Here is a 24,461-nt window from a genome sequence, read left to right as displayed (position 1 = left end):
TAACGATGTCCAGTTTATTTTCTTGTTCAACAATACTAGCAATCTATGTATGTTCTAGTGAAATACATATTCAAACCTTTTGATCAGTTTTGACTTTTTTTTCTCCTATGAAGTTGTAAGAATTTTCGGGGGGGGGGGGGAATAAAAATTCCTGGTCAGCTATACAAACGTTTTGTTTCAAGCTCATGGACTTCATTTTCAAGCACAAGCATTTTGACTGTAAATCCAGTCAATCTACTTTTTCTTCATGGACTTGATTTTAGACTTTCCATCTTTCTGTACACTTATTCCTAACTAGGTCAAAGATTACTACTCCCTAAGATACTAAAATCATCTTTGACATTTTACCGTTTTCTTAATTCAAGTGTTACATACTACTTAGAGTTAGCTTATCTAATAAATTTTACCTTTTTGCTTATTTTTATGTTTTAAAATATTTTACTTAATATTCATAAAACACTTAATATGTGCTTTGCTCTAATCCACTATTCCTTTCCTCACAGTCCAATTCCTATCTCCCTTTCCTACTCTTCCCTCCAACTTTCATGTACTTTTTTAGTTTTAAATCCCCTAAGCTCACTCAAAGCCATCTGTATGTTCATAGGTGGAAGGGCACCAATTGAAGCATAAGCAGTTGCTCAGAGGCCACATCCCTAAAGAAAATTTACTCTTGGGGGTTGGAGAGATGGCTCAGTGGTTAAGAGCACTGACTGCTCTTCCAGAGGTCCTGAATTCAAATCCCAGCAACTACATGGTGGCTCACAACCATCTGTAATGAGATCTGATGTCCTCTTCTGGTGTGTCTGAAGACAGCTACAGTGTGTGTGTGTGTGTGTGTGTGTGTGTGTGTGTGTGTGTGTGTGTGTGTGTGTGTGTGTGTGATTTTAAAAAAAGAAAGCTTACTCTTATCTTTCAATGGCAACTGCTAGTAGTTCCTCAGTGTAATTTCATAAGCCCCCCCCCCCCCCATCTGAGATTCTTGTTAACTTGATATAGGGCAAGTATTGTGCATGTAGTCCTAGTTGCTGTGAGTCAGAAAACACTGTTTAACTGCAGATGAATACTACCTTTAACTCTTAATATCTTTCCATTTCTTCTTCCATATTGATTCCTAAGAACTAGAGGTGAGAGTTAGGCTAGAGGTGTATGATACAAATGTCCTATTTAGAGCTAGCTGAGCACTCCACAGTCCCTTATTCTCCACATGCTGACTGGTTGAAGTTGTCTGTATTAAGCTCTTTAGTGGTTTGAATGAACCAACAAAATGAACACCCCCCCACACACACACACACCCACATACGCCACATAGGCTCAGACATCTATTTAAACAGTTGGTGGCACTGTTTAGAGAGGTATATTTTAGTGTAGAGGATTGATGATCTACAATAATGAGTCAAAATAAACTCTTCCTCAAGTTGAAATTGAACAAACTGAAACTCGTCATACCATTTTATCACAAAATAGAAAATACTAATGCAGAAACTGGTACCAGAGAATAGGCTGTTTCTTGAAGAACCTGATCATGTTTTTTGAAAGACCATAAAAATAGATGAATGCTGTAAGCAGTGCTTAATGGGCCATTCTAGTAGAATATTGGTAGACAGTAGTACTCCAAATGGATTGTGCTGAAGCACTTTCAGAAGAGACCAATATTTACAGTGTGTTCTGGGCTACCAGACATTTGTGTGACATTCTGGCAATGAATCAAGCCTGCACTCTGCCCATGTTTGAAGAAATTGCCTGAGGCTAACTTCTATGGGATGGTTGTTACTAATAGCTCACATGCAAATCTACAATGAAAAAGGAAAAACCAAGTGGAGAAAACAAAATGTACAGTTTGGAGGGGAAAGGAGCACTAAGAAAGAATGGTATAGCCAAGTCATCTGGTTTCAAGTGTCAGGACTTCTGAACCCACTCAACCTTATCAAGTTTCTTAGCATGATCTATTGCCCCATAACTCCTCCTTTTCTTATTATAAAGGAGAGGTGTATCAGAATAACTGTCTCCTGTTGGAAACGGTTTGAAACTGAACCTGATTGAGTATCTTTGCAGCGTTACTCATCTGCTGCTTTAGAAACTGGATGAGGCAGGATGCCGAAAGAAGCAAGGCTCCAATGGCTAGTTCGGGACCAAGGAGGGGAAGAAGCCAAGTTACCAAAAGGTTAGTGTACCAAGGGGTATGGGTGTTGGAAGCATAGTATGTTGGAGATTCCCCCAGAGCTCTTTGAGTATTTGTACATCTTGTTTCACCAGCCCAGATTCATTGAGATAGAAGCAACAGTTTCTTAGTGGGGATTTTAGAACATTTTATGTATAATTCATATCACCTGTAATTAAAGGTATATTGACTTCTTCCATTTCTATATGTATGTCTTTAATCTCTCTTACTTGTCATACTGCTTTAGTTAAGATTTTAAGCACTATACTAAACTGTAATGGTGTGAACATCCTTATCTTGTTCCTGCTTCTTATAAGAAAAGCTTTGAGTTTATTTATGTTTAGTGTGATCTCGTCTGTGGGCATGCATACTGCCTTTATTAAATTGAGGTATGTCCTTTGTATCTCTAGTGTCTCTGTAACTCTGTGACTTTAATCATGAAGGAATGCCAGATTGTGTCAAAGGTCTTTTCTGTATTTAATTAGATGGTTTCATATGGTTTCTGTCTTTTATTCTACTTATGTAATGAGATGAAGCCAACTTGGTCACACTGAATAATTTTTTAATATGTACGTAATTCAGTTTTCAAGTACTTTACAGAAAAATTTTGAATCTGTGTTCATCAAAGATATTGGACAATATTTCTGTTGTTGAGTATCAGGGTAATTTTGGCTCTGTAAAAAGTAAATTAAAATGATTCTTCAGTTTCTATTTTACAGAATAACTTGAGAAGTACTAGTGTTACGTTTGAAGGTCTGATAGGAATCTGTGCTTAATCATCTAACCCTGGGCTTTTTTCAGTTGGAAGATTTTAACTATAATTTCTGTCTTATTAAATATTAAGATTTACTTAATTTACTTCTTGATTTAGCTTTGATTATATATATAATATGGGGTTTGGTCTGATGCTATGCATATAGATGGTAAATTCTGAACCCCAAGATCTGGTTGCCCCCAGATGACTGAATTCTCATGTATACTAGCCTTTGTTGTGTAGACCTTAATCCTGAATTTAAAGCTATTGGTTAATAAAAGGCTAGAACCTGTGATTGGGCAGTAGAGAGAGAAAGGCAGAACCTGAGAATTGACTGAGGGGTCTCAAGAGAGAGCACAGGACTGGAAAAAAGGAAAGCAGGAGGTCTCCATTAGACAGGAGGATGGATCAAGAGCACACAGCCCAGAGAAATGTACCCTGAAAGACAGACTGATGGAACAAAAGCAGTCGGAGCAAGACTCAAAGAGCAAATAGTATATGGTTTGGATATGTGAGAATAGTATATATCCTGCCCAACCTAGGCTTACTGCTTATAAATAAAATACCAGGTTTTTGTGTCTTTTATAGGGATTAGTTAGAATAGAATATTTCATTTACATCTAGAAATTTATCTCTTCCTTTTAGGTTTTCTAGTTTAGTGGATTAATATAAATTCTTAAAGTATGACCTTATAAATGTCTGAACTTTCAGGCCCTGCTTCAATGTCTTTCTTTTCATCTCTACATTTATTGATTTGCATTCTCTTTCTTTGAGTTTATTTGGCAAAAAGTTCATCAATTTTTGTTAATTTTTTCAGGAACCAACTTTTAATTTCATTAATTATATCATCTATTTCCATTTTATTAATTGCAACACTGAGTTTGTTTTTGTTTTTCATTTTGGATGGTTTTGATTTTTCTAAAGCTTTTCAAGTGAGTCACAAACTTATTAATAAGGTATCTTTCCAGCTTTATTTATGTAGGCATTCAGTGCTATAAACTTAACTATTAGACCTACTCCAACATGACCCATAGACTTTAATATGTTGTGTTTTCATTTCCATTCAAATCTAGAAATTCTTAAACATCATTCTTGCTTTTTCCCTTGATACAAATTTTCAGTCAGGAATGTTGTTTCTACCATTCTGATTGTTGTTAATAAGCAGCTTTAGTCCCTGTGTAGAAACAAGACACAGGATGTTATTGCAATTTTCCTATATTTGTTGAGACCTTTGTGTGCTAACATGTGGTAAACTTTAGAGAATGTTTCACAGGCTATGAAGGTGTGTTTTTTGGGTTTGAGTGGAATGATCTGTAGGTATCTATTAGACCTATTTGATATATGTCATTTAATTCTCGAGTTTCTATTTAGGGTTTTTTGTTTTGTTTGGTTTTTTCCCCCTCTCCTCCATATGTCCTATCTAGACACTGGCAGGGATAGAGAATTAAAATCACCTTCTATTTCTATGTAATTTTAAACTTAATGTTTCTTTTATGAAACTGAGTGGGGTGTGTTTGGCACATAAATTGTTTAGAATATCCTCTAGGTGGATTTTTCTTTTAGAAATTAAGTACCCTTCCCTAACCCTATTGACTAATTTTGATTTCAAGTCTATTTTTTTCAGATATTAGGATATCTATGGCTGCTTGGTTCTTAGTTCCATTTGCTTGAACTACCCTTTTCCATTTTTTTTTTTTTAATTTTACTCTGTCCCAGATGGTAAAGTATGTCTCTTAGAGCAAAAAAAAAAAAAAAGATTCTTTTTTCCTAATTTGTTAGTCTGAATTTTCTATTGAGGTATCAAGTCTGTTAATATTAAGTTACTACTGAAGTATTTATATCATTCAGTTGTTGTAGCTTTCTTCTATCTCTTTTGGTGAAATGTTTTTGGGATTATTTATCAATTTATCTATGTATTGTATCCTCTTGGGTATACTTAATCTTCCTTTTACTCTTGTTTCTTCTATCCTTTGTAGACCTTGGTTGGTAAACATAAATTTCTCAAATGATTTTAAAATGGAATATTTTTTCTTTCTCTTTTAACTTTCTTTTCTTTTTTTAAGAGAAGCCTTTATTTCCATCTTTCTCAAATTAAGCAGCTGACTTGGCTGCATTGAAGACATTAGTCGAAGAGACCAAATCCCATATCACCGTCTGATTCCTCGGATTCTTCCTTTGCTTCAGCCTTGGGGGGGGGGGGGGGGGCGGCTCAGCAGCTTCAAATGCAGATGGATCAGCCAGGAAGGCCTTGACCTCTTCTTCAAGTGGGAAGGTATACTCAGTCTCCACAGACAAAGCCAGGACCCACTTGTACCCATTGATGATGGAGTGAGGCACTGAGGCAACAGTCAGGTAGCCAATCTGCAGACAGACGCTGGCCACATTGCAGACGCCCTCTAGGAAGCGAGAGTGCAGGGTCTGCTCAGTGATGTCCAGCACTTCAGGGTTGTAAATGCTGCCATTGTCAACACCTGCTGGATGATCAGCCCAAAGGAGAAGGGGGAGATGTTCAGCATGTTCAGCAGTGTGGCTTCACTGGCTCCTACCTTGTCTCCAGTTTTGATCAGCTGTACATCACTCAGAATTTCAATGGTACCTCTGGAGATTTTAGAGGTGATACCTAGAACTTGGAAGAAAGAGGTCTTCTCAGGCCCCAGACCAGTGTTCTGAGCAGGCACAGTGACCTCACATGGGGCGATGGCACCAGCTCGAGCAGCAGCAGGCACCTTGTTGGCCAGAAGCATGTCCCTAATCTCAGTGAGGTCCTCCTTGGTGAACACAACGCCCACGTTCCCCCGGATGTGAGGCAGCAGTTTCTCCAGAGCTGGGTGGTTCTCCAGGTGCTCCCTGATGGCCTTGCACATCATGGTGTTCTTGCCCATCAGCACCACAGCCTTCCCTCGGAGGGACATGCGGATCTGCTGCATCTGCTTGGAGCCCACGTTGTCTCTGGATCATTCTGTCCTCACCTGCAACTTGTCTATGAAAAACTGTACCAATAAAACTGCCTCTTCCCACTCCTCCCTCTCGTCCCCCCTCCATCCGCTTTATGCTGCTCTTTTAAGTTGCCTCCCTTTCCTCTGCAGTTCTCTTGAGTAACCTCTCTTTCTTCTCTGTTCTCATGAGAGTTGGGCATATCCTATCTCTGACTCATGATCTGTCACTTTGTCTGCCCCTCAACTAGACTTTCAAACATGCTTCTTTCTACATACCAAAGTTACCTTCATTGTTTGGAATTAAAGGTGTGTGCTAAGGGCATGTCTTTATTCCATCCAGATCACATAGATCTAGAAGGTCTTTGGAATGTGATTCCTTTCCAGAACAACCATGTTTATAGATTAAAATTCCTCTCAAATTTCAATTAGACTTTGCTTCAAAGATTCTATATCTATTAAATTTTATTTTCATACCTCAATCGTTTTTATTATTCCATTAAACTGTGTGTTTCTGTGGTCTTCATTCAGGAATTTGGTCATACCCACTGAGTTCCTTGAACATATTTATAATTGCTATTTTGAAGTCTGTGAGTTGAAGTTAAGGTGATACTTGATTGAACAGTGAAGAGGTAGGTGGAAAAAGGCTAGGAGGAGAGGAGGAGGAGATGCCAGGAGGAACAAAGATGGAGGCAGATTTTTTTGGAGATGTTTCTCTCAGTTCCTCTCTTCATAATAAGGTTGTTTGAATGTTTTATAAAGGATGGAATTGTACAAGATCATTTGACTTATAAAGGTTAGCAAATTATATTATACCTATTGGGTCAGAGTTTGTTGTTTTCTTTGATGTGACTACTTGAGTTCAAAGGGTGTAGTGGCAGAATGCATAAAGCCTGTCACAAAGTTGGGATGTGTATGTCTAAGGCTTGGCAACAACACACCAAGGGGAAGTGAGTGAAAAACGTGCCAGGGATGTGGTATCCACCTGGGACAGAAACAACAGGGGCAGTGAACTGCACCTGAGTTCTTAGAGGCAACCTGGAGTGCCAAGTGGTATGGTGACGTGTTTGTGTGCTAGGCTCCGCATAGAGCAGCATCTGAAAAGTGAGACTGCAGGGGCCAATAAAAAATAAGCCATCCTTTTAATATTTACTGCAATAGAAATCCATGTCTTGTGCATCAGCCAATTTGCTTTTCTTGGGAAACTAGGGTTACTACTTTCAGTGAGATATACCATCTTGACTATTCATGTTCTTAGTGGTTTTTTTATTTATGTTTGTTTGTATATTTTTAATGTGATATTAAAATATAATCTAGATTTAGTGTATGAAGTGTCTCTCTGTATGGCTATCGAGACTTGCTTTTATTGGGTGGGCATTTGGACCTTTGTTTTCTGTTACCCCAGCTAGTAATGTTGTGGATCAACTGAATAATGGTTTGTTTTCAGTCTTGGGGATCCATGTATAAATATACATGGAACTTTATATACTTTAAGGTTCCATGTATAAATCCTATAAATTTCCACCTCCTATATTCTCTACATAATATGTAGAATGACTTGTAGGCCAGCAGGAAGGGGGGGGTGGCTCTAGATGTTGCTAACAAGGATTTCAGGTCAGATACCAAGCTGTCCCAAGTCCCAAATCCTATCTGGTGTTCCCATTTGGACTCTGTTCAAATTTCTTGAGATAGCAAGCTAGTTAGCAAGTGGGTGGGCAGGGTGGCAGACAGATATTTAGGAAGGACATAAAACTCCAATTTTAATATTACATGTAATGCTCAGTATGAGTTTCTGCTAAATAATGTATCTTTAAAATCACAAGTATTTCTTTTTATTTCATTTTCCCAGAGTAAACAGAACTTGGGAGCTGGAGACAGATAATCTTAAGGACCAGATATTCTGATGAGAGAAATTTATTAAGTAATAGTGTGGTAGATGATACACAATTCTATGTGCAGCATTTATGTATCTTCTATAAATTTGGAATCTGAATCCCTACTTAGTAAAAATTTGACTATATACCCTTAATATTCAAATGTTTTAAAAAGACAACATTCAAAAATGTTTGGGAACTGTAAGTCTGGCTCAGTGATGACATGTTTGCCTAGCCTGTTCAAGGTCCTATATGTTTACCCCAGTACCACCATCTGGCATAGTTTATCTAGCAATTCCATACAAAATGCAAATATCTCATTTACCTTTCTTCCACTAGCAGGAGGAAATTCTGTGCTTTTAAAGGGCTCATTTGATTATATCAGGATCACCTGGATAATATGCTTCTTAAATGTCAACTGTGCCTTCTAATATAACCATCTTAGAATTTTGCCCAGTATGATATACATTTAAGATAAGGTTCATTATTAATGAAAATCATGCATAAATCATTAGATTTCTATCTTTATGCTTCTTTTATCCTTTTTCAAATATTAGAGTTGCATTACTATTACCCCATAATATTCCTATATAGCTTTGACTTGTTCACTTATACAACTATCTTTAATCTAAAGTTCATTGTAAATATCTCTGTAAAAGCTACCTGTCCATTTTGTAAATCTTACTTTAGTTAAAAATGGTAACATGAGACAAAGAAGTAAAAAAAAAAAAAATCTACTTGCCCAAGTCAAGCAAGAGCAAACTGAGTGTACCATCATCAATCTTAACCATATGTAGAATCCATTCTTTTCCTTCAGAATACCCAATGTTACGCAACTAAGATGTGGGCTGACAAACAACTGGTAGTGTTTACATCATTAGATGAGTATATTAGTTTTGTTTAAAAACATAACATCCACCATTAATTCTTTTCCATTATACTTAAGCTAAGTACACTTCAGGTTATTTGTCAAAAATACACTTTAGTCTGGTTGTTAAAAGTACAGTCTGTCCTCCACTTAGAATGTAAAAAGCTGTTCTGAGTGTGATTCCAATCCTAGGAAGAAAAGGGTAGATAATCTAATATACAAAAGACTCACTTTTCTTAAATAGACTAAAAGTTGAGGTTAGATGCTTTCTCAGCCACATTCTTTGTTGCTCTATTCACAAGAGCCAAGAAATGGAAGCAACCTAAATGTTCTTCAACTAAGAATGAATAATGATTTTGTACAGATGCAATATAGAAGACTATTCAGTTGTAAATAACGATGAAATCATGAAACTAGTGAATGGATGAAACTAGTACATGGACTAGCAAGTGAGGTAACTCAGATAAGAGTGGAAAATGCTGTTGGTCCTAGCTCTGGATCTTTAGAGTGTGAGTACATAACCTGGAGAAACTGCTAAAATCAGGAAAGTTAAAAAGGGCCAAGTGCTAGAGAGATTCTGGGAATGAAAGCAGTCAGACATAGCTGCTATGAAGTGGGAAATGGCACAAATGTGAGGGATGAGGGAACAATGCACAAGCTAAGGTAGGCAGAAGTAACACAAAGGGCACTTGGAAAAGCCACAGAAACATTAATAAACATTAACAAAGAAACATTATTTTATATTGCTTAAAAATACAAATATAATATGTAGGTTTACATTTTGAATGAAGTTATGTCACACATGGTGATAATGCTCCTCCTCATAGCCATAGATTACCTAACAAAAACCCCAGTACCAGACATAGAAAATGTCAATTCAAGTTGTTGGTCAAGGGAATCCAAGAAACTCTCAAAACAATACTGCGACTTTCAGAGACTGCCTTCCAGAATAGGTAAGACCCTATTGCTGAAGATACCACACATTCTAGACATAGGACTTTAAGGAATCCATCTATAACTAATCTATAATTACTAGTTTTGATTAATTTAGAAAGTTATATAAAAATTGAAAAGATGTGGTAGAAGTAATGAATGTAATATGAAAGAAAGACAATATAGATGGCTAATAAAGATGTACAGACATGGATACTGAAGAGTCTGGCATACTGTGGCAAATTGTTTTTATTCCAAAACAAGAATGAAATATTCATATTAACTCTTCAAGTACTACAGAGTTAGGATTATTTATGAAGAGACCATTTAAACAGCAAGTAGTATAGACTACAGTGAAAAAGAAATAGTCAGGAAATCAGGGAGGAGCCATGGGGATGGTATTTCAAGGGAGGGGATACAGAACATACTGGTATAAAGAGATAAAGGGAAATAATGAAATAGGGGATGGATAAATGGGGAGTGGGATAGGAGGGCAAGTCAGAGAAGGAAATGTGGGGGGATAACTAACACTCAAGGCATCTCAAAAAAGTCATAGCAACCTATTGTAGAAACACACACACAATGTTACTAAACTCCGCTCTGAAAACAGTCTTGAAAGTATGCTAAATGCTTACATACAGCCAAACACACACACACACACACACACACACACACACACACACAAGAAAAATGAAAAAAAAACTTTAAAATTAGCTTTGAAAGTTTTGCATTCTTATTTATAATAGCCAGAAGCTGGGAAGAACCCAGATGTCCTTCAGTAGATGAATGGATACAGAAATTGTGGTACATTTACACAATGGAGTACTACTCAACTATTAAAAACAATAACTTTACAAAATTCCTAGGCAAATGGATGGAATCGAAAATAACATCTTGAGTGAGGCAAGACAGACCCAGACACCCATGCTATGTACTCACTTATCAGTGGACATTAGCCGTGAAGTACAGAATAACCATGCAACAATTCTTAGACCTAAAGAAACTAAGTAATAAGGAGGGCCTCAAGGAGGATGCATGAATCCCACTCACAAGTGGGAATAAAATAGACATTGTAGGTGAAGGAAAGGAAAGAAAATAGACATCAACCTTCCAACAAAATCTTCAATCCAAAATTTGTCCTACCTACAAGATACACAGGCATAAAGATAGAGCCAAGATTGAGGAAAGGGCCAACCAATGACTGGTGCAACGTGAGACCTATCTCATGGGAGAGAGCCAACCCTGACACTATTAATGCTATGCTTGCAAACAGGAGCCTAGCATAAATGTCTCCTGAGAGGCTTCATTTAGCAGCAGATGGGTGCATATGCAGAGACCCACAGCCAAACATCAAGCAGATCTCAGGGACTTGTGTGGAATGGTAATCCATAGGACTAAACAAGACAAAGGGGTCAAGGACCTCATAAGAAGACCTGCAGAGAGCCAATTAACCTGGGCCTATGAGGGATCACAGAATGAACCACCAATCAAACTTCATGCAGGGCTGGAGCTAGGCCCCTTACACATTTGTGGCAGATATGCAGCTTGATCTGCATGTGGGTCCCTTAATAATTGGAGGGAAGGCTGTCCCTCATCTGTTGCCTGCCATTGGATCCCCTTTCCCCACCTAGGCTGCCTTGTCTGGTCTCAGTGGGAGAGGATATGCTCAGTCCTGCTGCAACTTGTTGTCCCAGGGCTAGGTGGTACCCAAGGAGGAGACTTGTGAGGATGGTACTGGGAGGAGAGGAAGAGGGGCTGCAGGAAAGATGTAAAGTGAGTAAGTAAATAACGAAAAATATAGGCGTAGTTAATATTTATTCATTAAAGAAATTTTAAAACAAGGTTTTTCAGAATACTAAAATTTAAAAAAAATTAAATATCCAGAATATGTAAGTTTGTATTCTATATAGTAATAGTTGCATTGTTTCTGGTATAATTATCCACAGATAGGATTTTGCAAAAAAAAAAAAGTCCTAAAAACCCAAGTATTAGAGGTTTTACAACCTTCTCCTTCTTCCTGGTTTCTACCAGAAAGGATGCTTCAGTGAAAAGGATTTGAACCTTTCTTCATCCATAGACAAGGGACATGGCTTCTCTGATCACTGAATTTAAAAGGAGTCACTGAACAGGCAGAGTCTAGTTTTGCTTCTCTTGCTTTAGGGGAGAACCACCAAGGGAAAATAAGCCTGAAGAGATGGTATATGAGTGTCCCCCAAGTGTCTTAGCCCCTTTGACTCTATTCTAACTTGGCTTCTAGTCACAGGAGAAATGATTATTTGGGCTCCATCTTTCACCCTGTTTAAATTTTCAAATTGTTAAAAGTTAAAGTAAAAAAAGGAATCTGAATATCAAATGTTTTTATTAGTACATTAGACTGCCCATTTTCCTAGTTTTGACTTAAAATACCTGCTTCAATTAAGTGTCTTTAAAACTATTGTAAACAAAAAAAAGCAAACAAAAATTAAAAAACCTAAAACTTATCAACAATGAATATTCAAAATGAAAAGTAACTGACTTATTTGATCACGCTTATTACATGTTAACAAAAATTATCAAAGGTTCGTATTTCTTCCTGGTCAAGATCATAATTCATACTTGCACTCCCGCTCCACACCCACCCTACACTCAGGGATCCCATGCTAAATGTTTTCAGGATCTGTCATTTGTGTTTGCCTGTACTACCCTCTCAACTTGTCCCTAAATCAGTTTAAATTGCATCTTTGAAACTAAGATCAGCAAACTATGGCCTATAAAGCTAAATTTACTTTTTTATAAAAATAAGTTTTTGTTGAAACACAACCAAACATGCTTATTCATTTTACTGTTACTTTTGTATTACAACAGCAGAGGTGCCTAACTCCAGCAGAGACCAGGTGACCCTTGGGAGTAAACTATCCAGGCAGAACATACCTGTAGCACGCTCACATTACAGTGTGTTTCTCTAGTATATCTATCACTGACTAGAGGAAAGGCTGCATAAGCCTGCTTAACTGACTACTGCTCTGACTTGGCTTAGCCTAATATTTACTAACTATTCCCAATTAGTTAAAGATTCCCAATCCTTGCTTTCCCTCCCATGGAACCTAGTCATTTCAGACCTTTCAATTAATTAATTGTTCTTCCTCTCTTTCCATTAGCTTATAACATGTCTGTCTAATACTCAGCACCATTAATCATAGTTCAGTCTTCATAAACAAAATCTAAATAAATACAAACCTACAGTAAAAGTTAAGCATTTTAACTCCACCCCCACGGACTTGCATTTCACATAAAACAGAACTCTCCCTGCCCCAAAGTTCACATTCTTAGGGAAAATATTTAGGAAGAAACTTCTGTTCCTTATATTTTATTTGGTCTTCTTAAAGAAGACCAAAAAAAAAAAAAAAAAAAAAAAAAACCAAAAACCAAAAAACTAACACTGACAACAGCTTTGTTTTCTACACAGGACCAACCCTCTTTGTTCATCTGCCTCATTAGGGTAGCTGTGCCTCCTTATATTCAAAAGAAGCCTGCTAGCCCAGCTGTACTTCTCATAAGTTGGTAAGTTAGTTCAGTTTAAGAAGCTGAGGGGTAAGAAGTACAACGCTCATTTTTTAAATTTAACTTTGTTATTATTTTTGGTAATGTTTTACTTTTTGAGATTACAAATTACATCATCTCCCCTTCTCTTTCCTCCCGCCAAATTTTCTTAATCACTCCTACCTGGCTCTCTTTCAAATTCATGGCCTCTTTTTTCTTTGTTGTTGTTGGTGGTGGTGATGGTGGTGGTGATGGTGTATGTATTCCTAAATACATAAATACAACTTGCTCAGTCTGTATAATGTTACCTGTAAGTATGTTCTTAGGACTGACCATTGGTATTGAATAAGGAATTATTGTGCTCTCCCTGTGCATGACTACTTCTCCCTCTATCAGTATTCCTTAGTTTCCTATAGTTCTTTGTGTAAAGTTGAGGCCTTGTGAGCTTCTCTCATCCACATTAGCAATGACACATTTTTAACCACAGTTCTAAGTCAAATTTCAATACAACCCTACTTAAGGCTAGTATTTTGATTCTGTATTTTTTAGTCTGTGGAGATTCAGAACCCAGTTTGGAAAAAAAGCAGAATTATAACCTCCAACAACTGGCACATAGGACTCAAAAGATTTGATGGTAAACTGAGAAAAGTATGAGAAAAGTAAGTTTGGGGAGGAATCATACCTTTAAAGTGTATAACAGAATGATGTCATAAATCTAATCATTAACTTGATTAAGAAAATATTTCTTTAAATTTCTTAGAGAGATAAATTTAGAATTGATATTCATTCAATAATTCAAACCAAGTCTATCCCATTCCTTAATGTCTAAATCTCAATATTCTGTTTATCGAGATTTATTTGTTAAATAAATAAGTTTATTAAACTCAATATACGCAAGAATTATGGAGATGGCTCAGACTGTGAAGTGCTTGGTATACAAGCATGACGACTTCAGTGTGATGTCAAGGTGGAGCACCAGTGGTTGGAAGCAGGGTTCATGTCTGGAATCACAGAGATCAGGGAAGGCAGAAACAGAAGAATCTCTGGAGCTAGTTTAACAAGATATGGAAACTCCGAATTTACAAAGATCCTCTTTCAAAAACCAAGGAGAACAACTTAGGAAGATATCCAATGTTGATGTCTAAACTCTACATCATATGCACATACATGCATGCTTGCTATCCTCATGTGTCTATGCATAGACACATACCTGTATATATATACCTGCTCAGAACAAGATAAAGAAAAGGGATCATGAGATAGGTGTCACTGGGGACGGAACTCAGGTCATCAGGATCATATGTAAAGTGTTTTTACCCATGGAGACATTCGACAGTCCTTAAAACATGTCCCATTCAATATGAGTACATTATCTTCACTTGGACATATCTGAATCACTATCTAACCTGTTACGATACAGTTGCGTCTCCATCACTCCACTAAAATTCACCTGGAACCCTCATGTTGCCAAAATATTGCACATTCCATGTTTCACATATGTACAGTAATCTGGAAGTCTTTTTTCCTCTCGAATAGTGCTAGCTGTCTGTTCTGGTTTACTGCATATCTACCTAATTGCCTTACTTTTCAGTATAAAACTGGGAGAAGTGTGAGGTTCCTTTCTCCACCTAAAGAATTTTAACATATCTTAAAGTGGTGCCAAATCCTTTACTGTCTAATAGTCTATCCTATGTCCCTAGTTCCTCTTATTCATCTGCATAGATTTAAATATATTTTTGCTCATATAGTTCTTTAACTAATATCTTTGGCACCAAAATACTACTATATAAATATTTTAACACTTTTCATTAAGCCAAAAAATAGCAAACACAAGAGGAATGGTATTATCTCAGTCCCATAACATTCCCTGTAAAAGATGAATAATACCTGATTATAAGTGCTAAGAAGGTAGTGTTCCATCTAGCCCTTTCTACCATTTATGAAGATTTAGTCCCCTGTCTATCATCAGTGTGGGAAACATGATGTCTAATGAACAAAGTTACTTCCAATATAGACACACCTTGCATGCACACATTAGAGTAGAAAAATCCAATTTGAACTAATAGAGAAATATATCAAGGTAGTATTCATAAAAGAATCTAGGGCCAAGTTAAAATTTAAAGGTGACTAAGGATCCAAGGCATTAGATATAGCTACAAAGATACCCAAGAATTTGGAGAAATATGTAATAAATAAAAGCAGATGAAGAGGATCGTTGGTCTAACCAATATGGAAGAAGCTGTCTGATAATCTCTGACTAAATAGCTAAATATGGGTAAGAGCTTTTACTTGATAACAAAGACGAATGAGAGACATGAATACCTAGTCAACTATGAAATCGAAGCAGCTGCATAATAATTTACCGTATGTTTTAACTTAAAAGTCACACAGGAGAAAGTAAAATCAGTAATGCAAAACCTTATCTGAATCTGCCCAAGAGCTTGCACTATCACAAAAACTGAATCCGTGAACTAGCACAAGGAAAATAACTTGGCAGCAGATTAAAGAAACCAAACAGGAAAAATGTAAGCAGGATGAAGTTATTGGCAACTACAAAAGCAGAGCAGATACAGAAAAGAGAGAGACAGAGAAGATTCATTTTATTCTTTTATTTTGTAGCAAACACAAAAATTCTTACAAAATTTTTATTTAGCTTAACTAAGAACAATGTGCTATTCTTCAAAGAAAAGCATATTTTCTTAATTACATTTCTGTAGTAGCAGCAGGCTGGGTTGAACCCATCACCATTTCTTATCTATGTTGTAACAAATAAAAGCTACATTGTTGCAAATAATTCATTGATTACAAATGTAATCCTAAATATGTACTGTAATAAGATTCTCAATATTGTAGAATTACATGTTTTGTGCGTGATGCATGCTAGTCTATGTACAGTAGATACGTCTTGTCCAACCGGATCACAGCTTAGCCTAAACATGCTTAGGACACTTTCACTGCCCACGGTTGTAAAAAAAAAAATTCAAAACCTATTTTAAATAACAAATAGTGGGATATTTCATGTAACTTATTGGATACTATGGTAGAAGCACATTGCAAAAATGTCAATTGTTTACACTAATAAATATGTGGCTAACTTGAAGCTGTGGTTCAAGCTACCACCTGACACATCAGGAATATCATACTGTGTATTACTTGTCATAGGACACAAAATTCAAAATTTGAATGATATCTGCCAAGTATGTACCACTTTTATGTCATAAAATATAGAATCTTATGCTTAGCCACTTTAAGTGTAACCTGTATATCTTAAGTAAAGGATATTATCAAAGAAGACTATGAACACACACAAAGTAGGATACTTTTAACTTAAGACTTATTAAAGGAAAAATACATATATGACCAAAACAAAAAGCATGTATCTTGTTGCCACTCCTAAGAGTGAACTGAGGCAGAAATAAAGGCTGGTAGTGAAGGTCAGAGGAATATGCAGACACATAACAGAAACTAATCGCATGTGCTGCCAAGCTTGGGAAGGTGGGACACCTGTAGCCAGCCCAAGGCCTATGATTCTGCAGGATGAAAGATGACTAAGTGGTTAAGAGCACTTACTGCTCTTCAGATAAAGTTCACAATCTCCTCTAACTCCAGGATTCCACGCCTTACTCTGGCCTCAGTGGACACTAGCACATATGGCATAGGCAGAAATACAGACAGGCAGAAAGAAAGACAGGGAGACAGACAGACAGACAGACAGACAGACAGACACACACACACACACACACACACACACACACACCTGTCTGAAGCCTATCTACATATTTGCCAAAAAATGCAAAAGTATCCAAAACGTCTATTTTAAAAAAAAAAAAAAAAAGATAATCTTGATACATGTTTTAACCTATTCAACAGATTCCAACTGTTTGATGTATGGGTATCACAACTGCCATTACTTAAAATAAATGGACAAGTTGAAACAAGTTGTACAGCCAACACTCTTTGACAGCTGCCCCCCAAAAAAACAGTCAGTGACCCATTAATACAAATTTCTAAGGAAGTTCACTCTTCTGTGATTTAGATGCTAACAGTGATAAAGGAGAATGCTGTGGTAAAATAACAGAAGAGCACACAAAAAGAAACCAGAAGAAAAACATCAAAATGACTAACAGAAAGCTTCATATCAACAAAAAACAACCTCAAGATGATTTAATACAATAGTGTCTCATCATTATTGTTACTGTTATTATTTTATTTTATTGGACACAGATTATTGTTATGAACTTCTGGCTGATCTAGAACTTGCTATGTACATAAGACTGACCTGAAAACAGTTCCTCTGCTCTGCCTCCAGAATGTTGTTACTAAAGGTAATGTGTGCACCACAACCAGTTAGTAATAAAGTTTTTGATGAGCTACAAACTAATGCCTTATATCTACTACCAAAGATTCCTTAGAATGTAGAATGGCAAATGCTCTCATCATACAAAAAAATCAATACTAAATTACTTGACTTTTAAAACTTCGTAACACTATAGCTATAGAAAACTAAAAAATACAGTTAATTTAAACTCTTGTTTTTACTTTAGCATGCTCCTTAATCTTTTTAAATCATCCAGCATCATTTCCACCAAGTCTACTGACAAAATTATAAAGCCCAAGCATTCAAGAACACAGGGAAAAACATCGCTGATGATAGTTAGCATTTATTGAATGCTTTCTATACAGGAGATAAGCATTAGCACAAATCAACAAACTGTCTCTAGCAACCTAGCTCTTCCCAAATTACTGATAAAACAACTGAAAGATAAAATACAAACAAAAAAACAAAACAACAACAAGCAAACCTTGGTAGATAGTGCCACTAGGTTCCAAACTCGAGCTCCAGAGCTTATTTTCTCATGATGTTTATTCTGTACTAAACAAATAAAAGAGTACATTTGTTTATTATGAAGAGGTTTTTAAAGTAATTGGTACCAAGAAAACCAAACTGCAATTAAGTGCACTTGCCATCTGTTACAGTTCAATAGTCTTCAAACTGAGATGTACCACAAATGTAAAATCCCCAATTCTAAAACATAAATAGTAGTAACTCAAGTTCTCAACAATATCTACATGGATTAGTACAAAAATGATATTTTTTTTTCCCCAACAAGCTGAAGGGCCCAAGTATAGACAACTCAGTCCCACTTGGGAGGGAGAAGAAAGCAACCACAAGTGGGGAGGAAGGGAGGGAGGGAAGGAGGGAGGGAGGGAGGGAGGGAGAGAGGGAGGAACCTGAGAGGAAAAGGGAGGGAGGGAGAGGGGAACAGGATCTAGACTGAAGCCCTGAGGGCCAGCAGAAAGAATGCAAAAGGCAACCTCAGGGGAAGTAGGAGGTTGGGAGGACCCTCCAGAATATACCAGAGACCTGGGAGGTGAAAGACTCTCAGAATTCAAAGGGAGAAACCTTAAGTGAAATGCCCTACAGTGGGAAGAGGGAACTTGTAGAGCCCATCTTCTTGTAGGGCATTTAGTGTGGGATGCGGTTGCTATCCCACAGTCAAAACTCTGACCCATAATTGTTCCTGTCTGAAAGAACTGCTGGGATGGAAATGTAGAACAGCCTGAAGAAAACAAGATCCAGTGACAGGCCCAAAGTGGGATCCAGCTCAAGGGGAGGCCCCAAGGCCTGACACAATTACAGAGGCTATGGAGTGCTCACAAAAAGGGACCTATTATGACCCAACAAGCAGCTGAGTTAGCTATTTGCATCCAACCAATCAACAGAGGCTGCTGACCCCTGTCATTGAATTAGGGAAAAGCTGGAAGAAGCTGAGGAGGGTGACCCTATAGGAAGACCAGCAGTTTCAATTTAACCTGGACCCCCAGGATCTCTCAGACATGGATCAACAATCAGGCAGCATACAGCAGCTGATATGAGGCCCCCAACACTTATATACAGCAGGAAACTGCCGGGTCTGGGTTCAGTCAGGGAAGATGCATTTAACCCTCAAGAGACCCCAGGGAGTTTAGAGGTCTTTTGGGGAGGGTTGGGGTGGAATGAGGACATCCTCCTGGAGACAGGGGTGGTGGGAAGTATGAGATGTGGAACAGTGAGAGGGTGGACCTGGAGGAGACTAAAACCTGGAGTGTAAAATAGAAAGAAAGAAAAAAGGCCAAAAAAAAATCAGTCTTTTTAATAAAAAGATAACAGACTGTATGTGTTTTAATGAGGTAGATTAACAATTTAATCTTTGAGCAGAAGATTTAACATTTCATATTTGGTTCCAATTACTACTGAACGAGTCTTTTATAGGAAAGACACCATTGTTTTATAGAATGTTTCTAAGCCAATCTTTTCCTTGTTTTATTTTGTAATCATAAGATTTTGTATATATATACAAAAAACAGGGATTAATTAAAAACAGATCCAGAACCTTCTGCTTAGTTTGGTATCTAAATTTACTTTTTCCTCTAAAAAAAAAAAATTAAAGGTCATTTTGGTGAAGTAACTAATACAAAACCTGGGACAATAAAATATAGAAATGTGGACTATCTCGTTTACAAATATGAGCATGTGTGCACCACAACACACACACACACACACACACACACACACACACACACACACACACAGACACAGGGGGGGGGAGCTTTAAGTTTAGTTAAATCTGCCATAATTGGAGAATCAAAAAATAATGACGGTGATATATTTTTATCTTTGAATAAGAATTCATGAAATCACAGAAAGTATAATTGAGTAAGTATCAATCCTTCAAAAGAAGGGGCAAAACCAGAATACTGACAGATGCTAAATTTTGATGAGACGATGGCAATACCTTGTTCTTGAAAACACTTTCCCATAAGGTGCATATTCGTTACAAAATGATGAATAATTTTCAGGGAGAAATATAGTAAATATCTTAACCAAATTTTAAGGTTAAAACACACAAACACTTTGAACTTCAAAATACGATGTACTGAGAAAAACAGAACATTTCTTCAATAGTATTCCTACCAAATGCATAACAATCTAATCATGAGAAAACAACAATTCCATTTTGAGGGACATCATCAAAAAAAATGCTCTGTATTTTTTTTAAATGTCAAAACAAAGAAATACAAAGAAAAATTAAAGAAATATTCCCAATTAAAAAGGACTAGAGACATGATAACCAATAAATGCACTTCATTATCTCAGACAAGAGATGGATAGAGAAAATAGATAAAATTTGAAAATGAAGTATAAATTAGGTAATATATGCTGGACGGTGAGTGTCCTTGCTTTTTGGAATAATGAAAATCTTAGGTCCAAATTACTCTCAAATTGCTGTGTGTGTGTGTGTGTGTGTGTGTGTGTGTGTGTGTTTGTATCTGTGTGTATGCTTGTGTGTTTGTGTGTGACTTTAGGACAAGAAAAATGAAAATACAACAAGATATGAAACAACTGGTTTACAAAATCAAGTGTAATTATTATTTTCTTATTCAAATTATACCAAAATTAATTTTTTTAAAGAACTGGCCTGTCCTAGCTTAAATATTTTAATTACTTTTCAAGTCCAAATAATGTTTTAAACAGTATTAATATATTTATTTTGTTATACTTAGCTGGCTTTTAATTTTATAAATCATTAGATACTAATTATTTATTCCATAAGGAATAATGTTCAGTGTCATCCTGGTTAGTAAATACTAATTATACACTCTATAAAATATGAAACTGTGTCTTTCAATGCTCAATGTAATCCTGAACACTAGAATAACATTCCCATATCCAATATGCACTGAGCATTTGTTACAGAATATTCAAAAGTAAAGTATACTCTAGCATACAAAGATTATAAAAAGCCCATTATAAACAAAGCTATCAATTGGGATGAAACTTGAAGGACACCTGTTTAATTTAAAACAAAACCAGAAATGAATCAGAGGAATAAATCTAAGGAAAGGCCATGAGTCCCACAACTATAAAGAAAATATTCTAGATGGGTTCAAACACTTTCCCTTCTCGATCATTATAATCATTCACTGGATAAGATAAACTTTCTTCCCAAAATTTTTATACAATATATATAACAAAAAGATGAATCATATTTGTTTAACAAGAGATTTCAAAAACCTTCATTTGAGATTTAATGTCAATTATCTGTATAACTGAATATGAATTCAGCTGTGTAAGCTGAATATACTTTATGATTTCCAACTCTTACTGAAACCCAAGACTTAAATCATTTTCTTTCTCAATAGCCAGAAGAATGTCTTATATAAAAAGGTATTTTAATCCATAAGAGCACTGACTATTAAATATAGAAATGTATATATTTATACATCTATATACTGCACATACATCACACACATACATATAAGGAGCAGGAAGATTTTCTACAAAGTACGTATCATAGCAAAGGGTAGCTTAAAATGGCTTTTATCACCTATCCACACAACAATTAAACAAGACCACTCCCCAACCAACAGGTGTGTATTCTATTTAGAAGGGTTTGTTACTTAAAAATAGCAATGAGAAAACAATACACCAAATGGATCTCAGCAAGTCTCTAGACAAAAACTGGGACTGTGAAACAATTTTTCAAATATGGCTGTTGCCCAGGAAAACGTTCTCATGTACCGTACAATATAATTGTGTATAACACTGAAAGTATAATACGGATTACAGAATACTAAATATTCAAAAATCTTACCTCATTTCCCACTAAATCAGATTAATTTGTTTCACTTTGTTAAAATTTGACTTTCAAAAGTACACATTTTTGTTATTTCAAAGACATACTGACTATATTTAGTGACACGTCATGAGGAAAAAAAATCGTCAAATACTGTAAAACAAAACTTAAGCATGGTCATCTTCAAATCTCTGGGTGCCTAACAGTTCCGTGAGCCGGTACTACGATGCAGTCAGTGCTATTTGTTGGACTCCACAAGAAGGAAGGTGACAATTTCTAGGCGGGTTTTCAAAGGAGCAGATCTAAACATAAGTAACTGTCAAAACGAGTCCACTCTGCATTCATGAAGTACAAGTACGGACACATTTAGTATGAGGTTTTTTGTTTTTTTTTTCCACACACCCCCTTCCTAATAACTTTGCCACAGATCAACCCTAAAAACATTTTATAGAGGTAACACACTGATCTTAAGACTAAACTCCTTAAACATCACCGATGTTCCTAAACCAGAGCACCCTTCCGTTTTCCTATATACATCCTATTCTGTACAGCACATTACTGAACTGAAGCTGCTTCTGGTTTCCTTTACTATGATCAGTGAAAACAAGACAGACAGACCTTTGGGCTCTACCCAAACAAATCTGAGAGGGGTGGGCAGCATGGGGGGACAGGGCGCGAGGTGGCGCAAGAACAGATGAAAACAAGGTAGAAGAGAGTTGTCTTCCCAAGGAACTAAGCTTACTATACTCAACTCCAAATGCTGACACCTACTCCTCAGAAAAGAAAACCACCACGCGACCACCCACTCCTAACACCGGCCAGCCTCCACTCCCACCTCTTCAAAGGCGACCCTGTGACCCCTTCCGAAGCACACCCTCCGCAAGCCCCTCTCTTGCACCGAACCAACCTGCCGGGGAACAGCTGTGGGGACACGTCTCACTGTTGAGGGAAAAGCGGTGACCGCAACGAGGTAGGGAGTCCCAGTACTTCCCGCTACCCAGAGCAGCCCACTGAATGACAGCCCGGAGCGCGGAAGTTTGAAGCAAAACCAATCAGACCCCACCAAAACGGAAAACTGGGTTGCTTTTGAACCCGGAATGGGAGGTGGGGAGGGCTACGCGAGTCCATCACATGACAGCGAAAGAGGACTAGAGTCGTCGGGGCGTCCTCAAGGAAAAGGGGGGGGGGGCGTGGGGAGGGTGCCGTCGCCATAGCAACACCCCCCATCCGTCCAGACTTCCAAAGAGGGAGGAAGAACTTCAAATCCCAACCGTCAGCGCTCGAGCGGCTCCTTCTTAAAGGGGTACACACAGATCCGAGGCCGCGCGCGAGAGGGCAGAGGCGGCCGCCCCCCGCCCCTCAGGCGCCGCCCCCCATCGCCCCTCGGCCCTCTCCGGCCCCAGCCCCGCGAGCGCCCCGCAACCCCTGGTCCCGCGTCCCAACAACTAGGCAGCGTCTTCCCCTACAGCCCCCGGCGGCAGGAAGGGGGTGTGTGAGCGCCCGGCGGGGGCGCGGACCGGCCCGCCGCTCCGGGGTCCCCCTCCGCCCCGGTGGGGAAGAGCCGCGGTGACAGGGGCACCGGCGGGTGGCCACGGGCGCCGCGGAGTTGCGGGGCAGCGCGAGCGGGCGGGCTGCTTCCGCGGGGTGCTCGGAGAGTGGGGTCCGAACTAACAGTTCCCCGGGAGCCGGGAGCCGGGCAGGCGGGCGGCGGGGCGCGGACCGCGCCGGGCAGGGAGCCCCGAGACAAAAGGCGCCGCCGGGTCCGCCGCGCCGCCGCCGCTCCCATCGCTCCCCATTGAACTGACCCGAACCGGAGCTCCAACTACACCCCTCAGCCACAAACTCCGCCGGCAGCCGCACAGCGGCGCGGAGCCCGGCCCGGCCCGTGTCTCTCTTACCTACACAGTGCATGAGGCGGTGGCGCCAAGAGTCGAGTTCCCGCCGGAATCCTCTCCTCTCCGCCGCGCACCGAGGGCTCCGGCACTGAGCGGCAGCGGCGGCGGCGGCAGCAGCGGCGGCAGCGGCCATTCTCTCTCTTCCCTTGTCCATCTGCGTCCCGCGTCACGCGCCCTCATTTACATACGAGCGGCGCAGGCACGAGGCAGGGGCGCGAGCCCTCGGCGCGAGCCCCGGAGCGCGCGCCCCCCGGAGGGGGGTTGATTGACACGTGTCACTACCTTCCTCCTGCCCTCCCCTCCCCCTTCCCACCGCTCCCTCAGGGAGAGGCGGGAGGGAACGCGAAGAGAAGGAAGCAACCTGCCGCTTCCGCTGACCCCGCCTCCTCATCCACTCCCTTCCCCTCCTCCCCCCGGAGTTTACTCAGGCAAGCCATACTGCTCCCGCCGTCCACGAAAACCCTGAGCGGGAGCGAGAAACCCCGAGGCCAGCCAGGAACCCGCGTGCTGAAGGAGCCGACTAGCAACGCCTCCCTTCTGCCCTCGCGCGGGGGCTCTGGAAGGCCGGACTTCATTCCCCAGCCTCCATCGCGCGCCAGTCCCGTCGGGAAGCTGAAGAGAGCGACGCTGTGCACTCTGGGCTTTGTAGTCCACTGCGTTGAGCGCTCTCCTATCCAGTTCGCACTTTTCCAGCTGACAGCCTAACCCCAGACTTCAAATGCTTGGCCCCAAACGCCTGCTGGGCAGGACTATCCTTGCCCTGGCCTAACTTTATCTTTCTCTAGTTCCGCGAGGGGAGTTCGGTGAAAGCCTCTAGAGTTGCCTCTGTCTTGAACAGCCGACCAAGCAGCTCTTTAAGTGCCAGAAAGTTTTCATGGTCAATGTCATCTACCTTCAGCGAAAGCGCAC

At 39.1% G+C, this 24,461-nt stretch overlaps 1 protein-coding gene and 1 pseudogene across 4 annotated transcripts in view; both read right to left on the bottom strand.

Moving 5' to 3' along the window:
- The window catches only part of LCORL (ligand dependent nuclear receptor corepressor like), a gene marked incomplete at both ends in the record, with an annotated part of 150,177 nt that extends 126,471 nt beyond the window's left edge, over nucleotides 1–23,706 (bottom strand). For all 3 annotated transcript variants that reach the window (XM_080925225.1, XM_080925224.1, XM_080925226.1), the window contains one exon: nucleotides 23,556–23,706. In XM_080925225.1, the coding sequence (XP_080781351.1) occupies nucleotides 23,556–23,706 (151 nt within the window). The remainder of the gene's footprint in view (nucleotides 1–23,555) is intronic.
- LOC308438570 (large ribosomal subunit protein uL10-like) lies at nucleotides 5,035–5,854 on the bottom strand (annotated as a pseudogene). Its single transcript has one exon. The product of its transcript is annotated as a large ribosomal subunit protein uL10-like (transcript).
- Nucleotides 23,707–24,461: the final 755 nt, after the last annotated feature.

The sequence above is a fragment of the Micromys minutus genome (assembly GCF_963924665.1).
Source record: "Micromys minutus genome assembly, chromosome: 1".
NCBI classification, from domain to species: domain Eukaryota; kingdom Metazoa; phylum Chordata; class Mammalia; order Rodentia; family Muridae; genus Micromys; species Micromys minutus.
The sequence above is the reverse complement of the archived record's forward strand: the minus strand, read 5'-3'. Positions and strand labels throughout refer to the sequence as shown.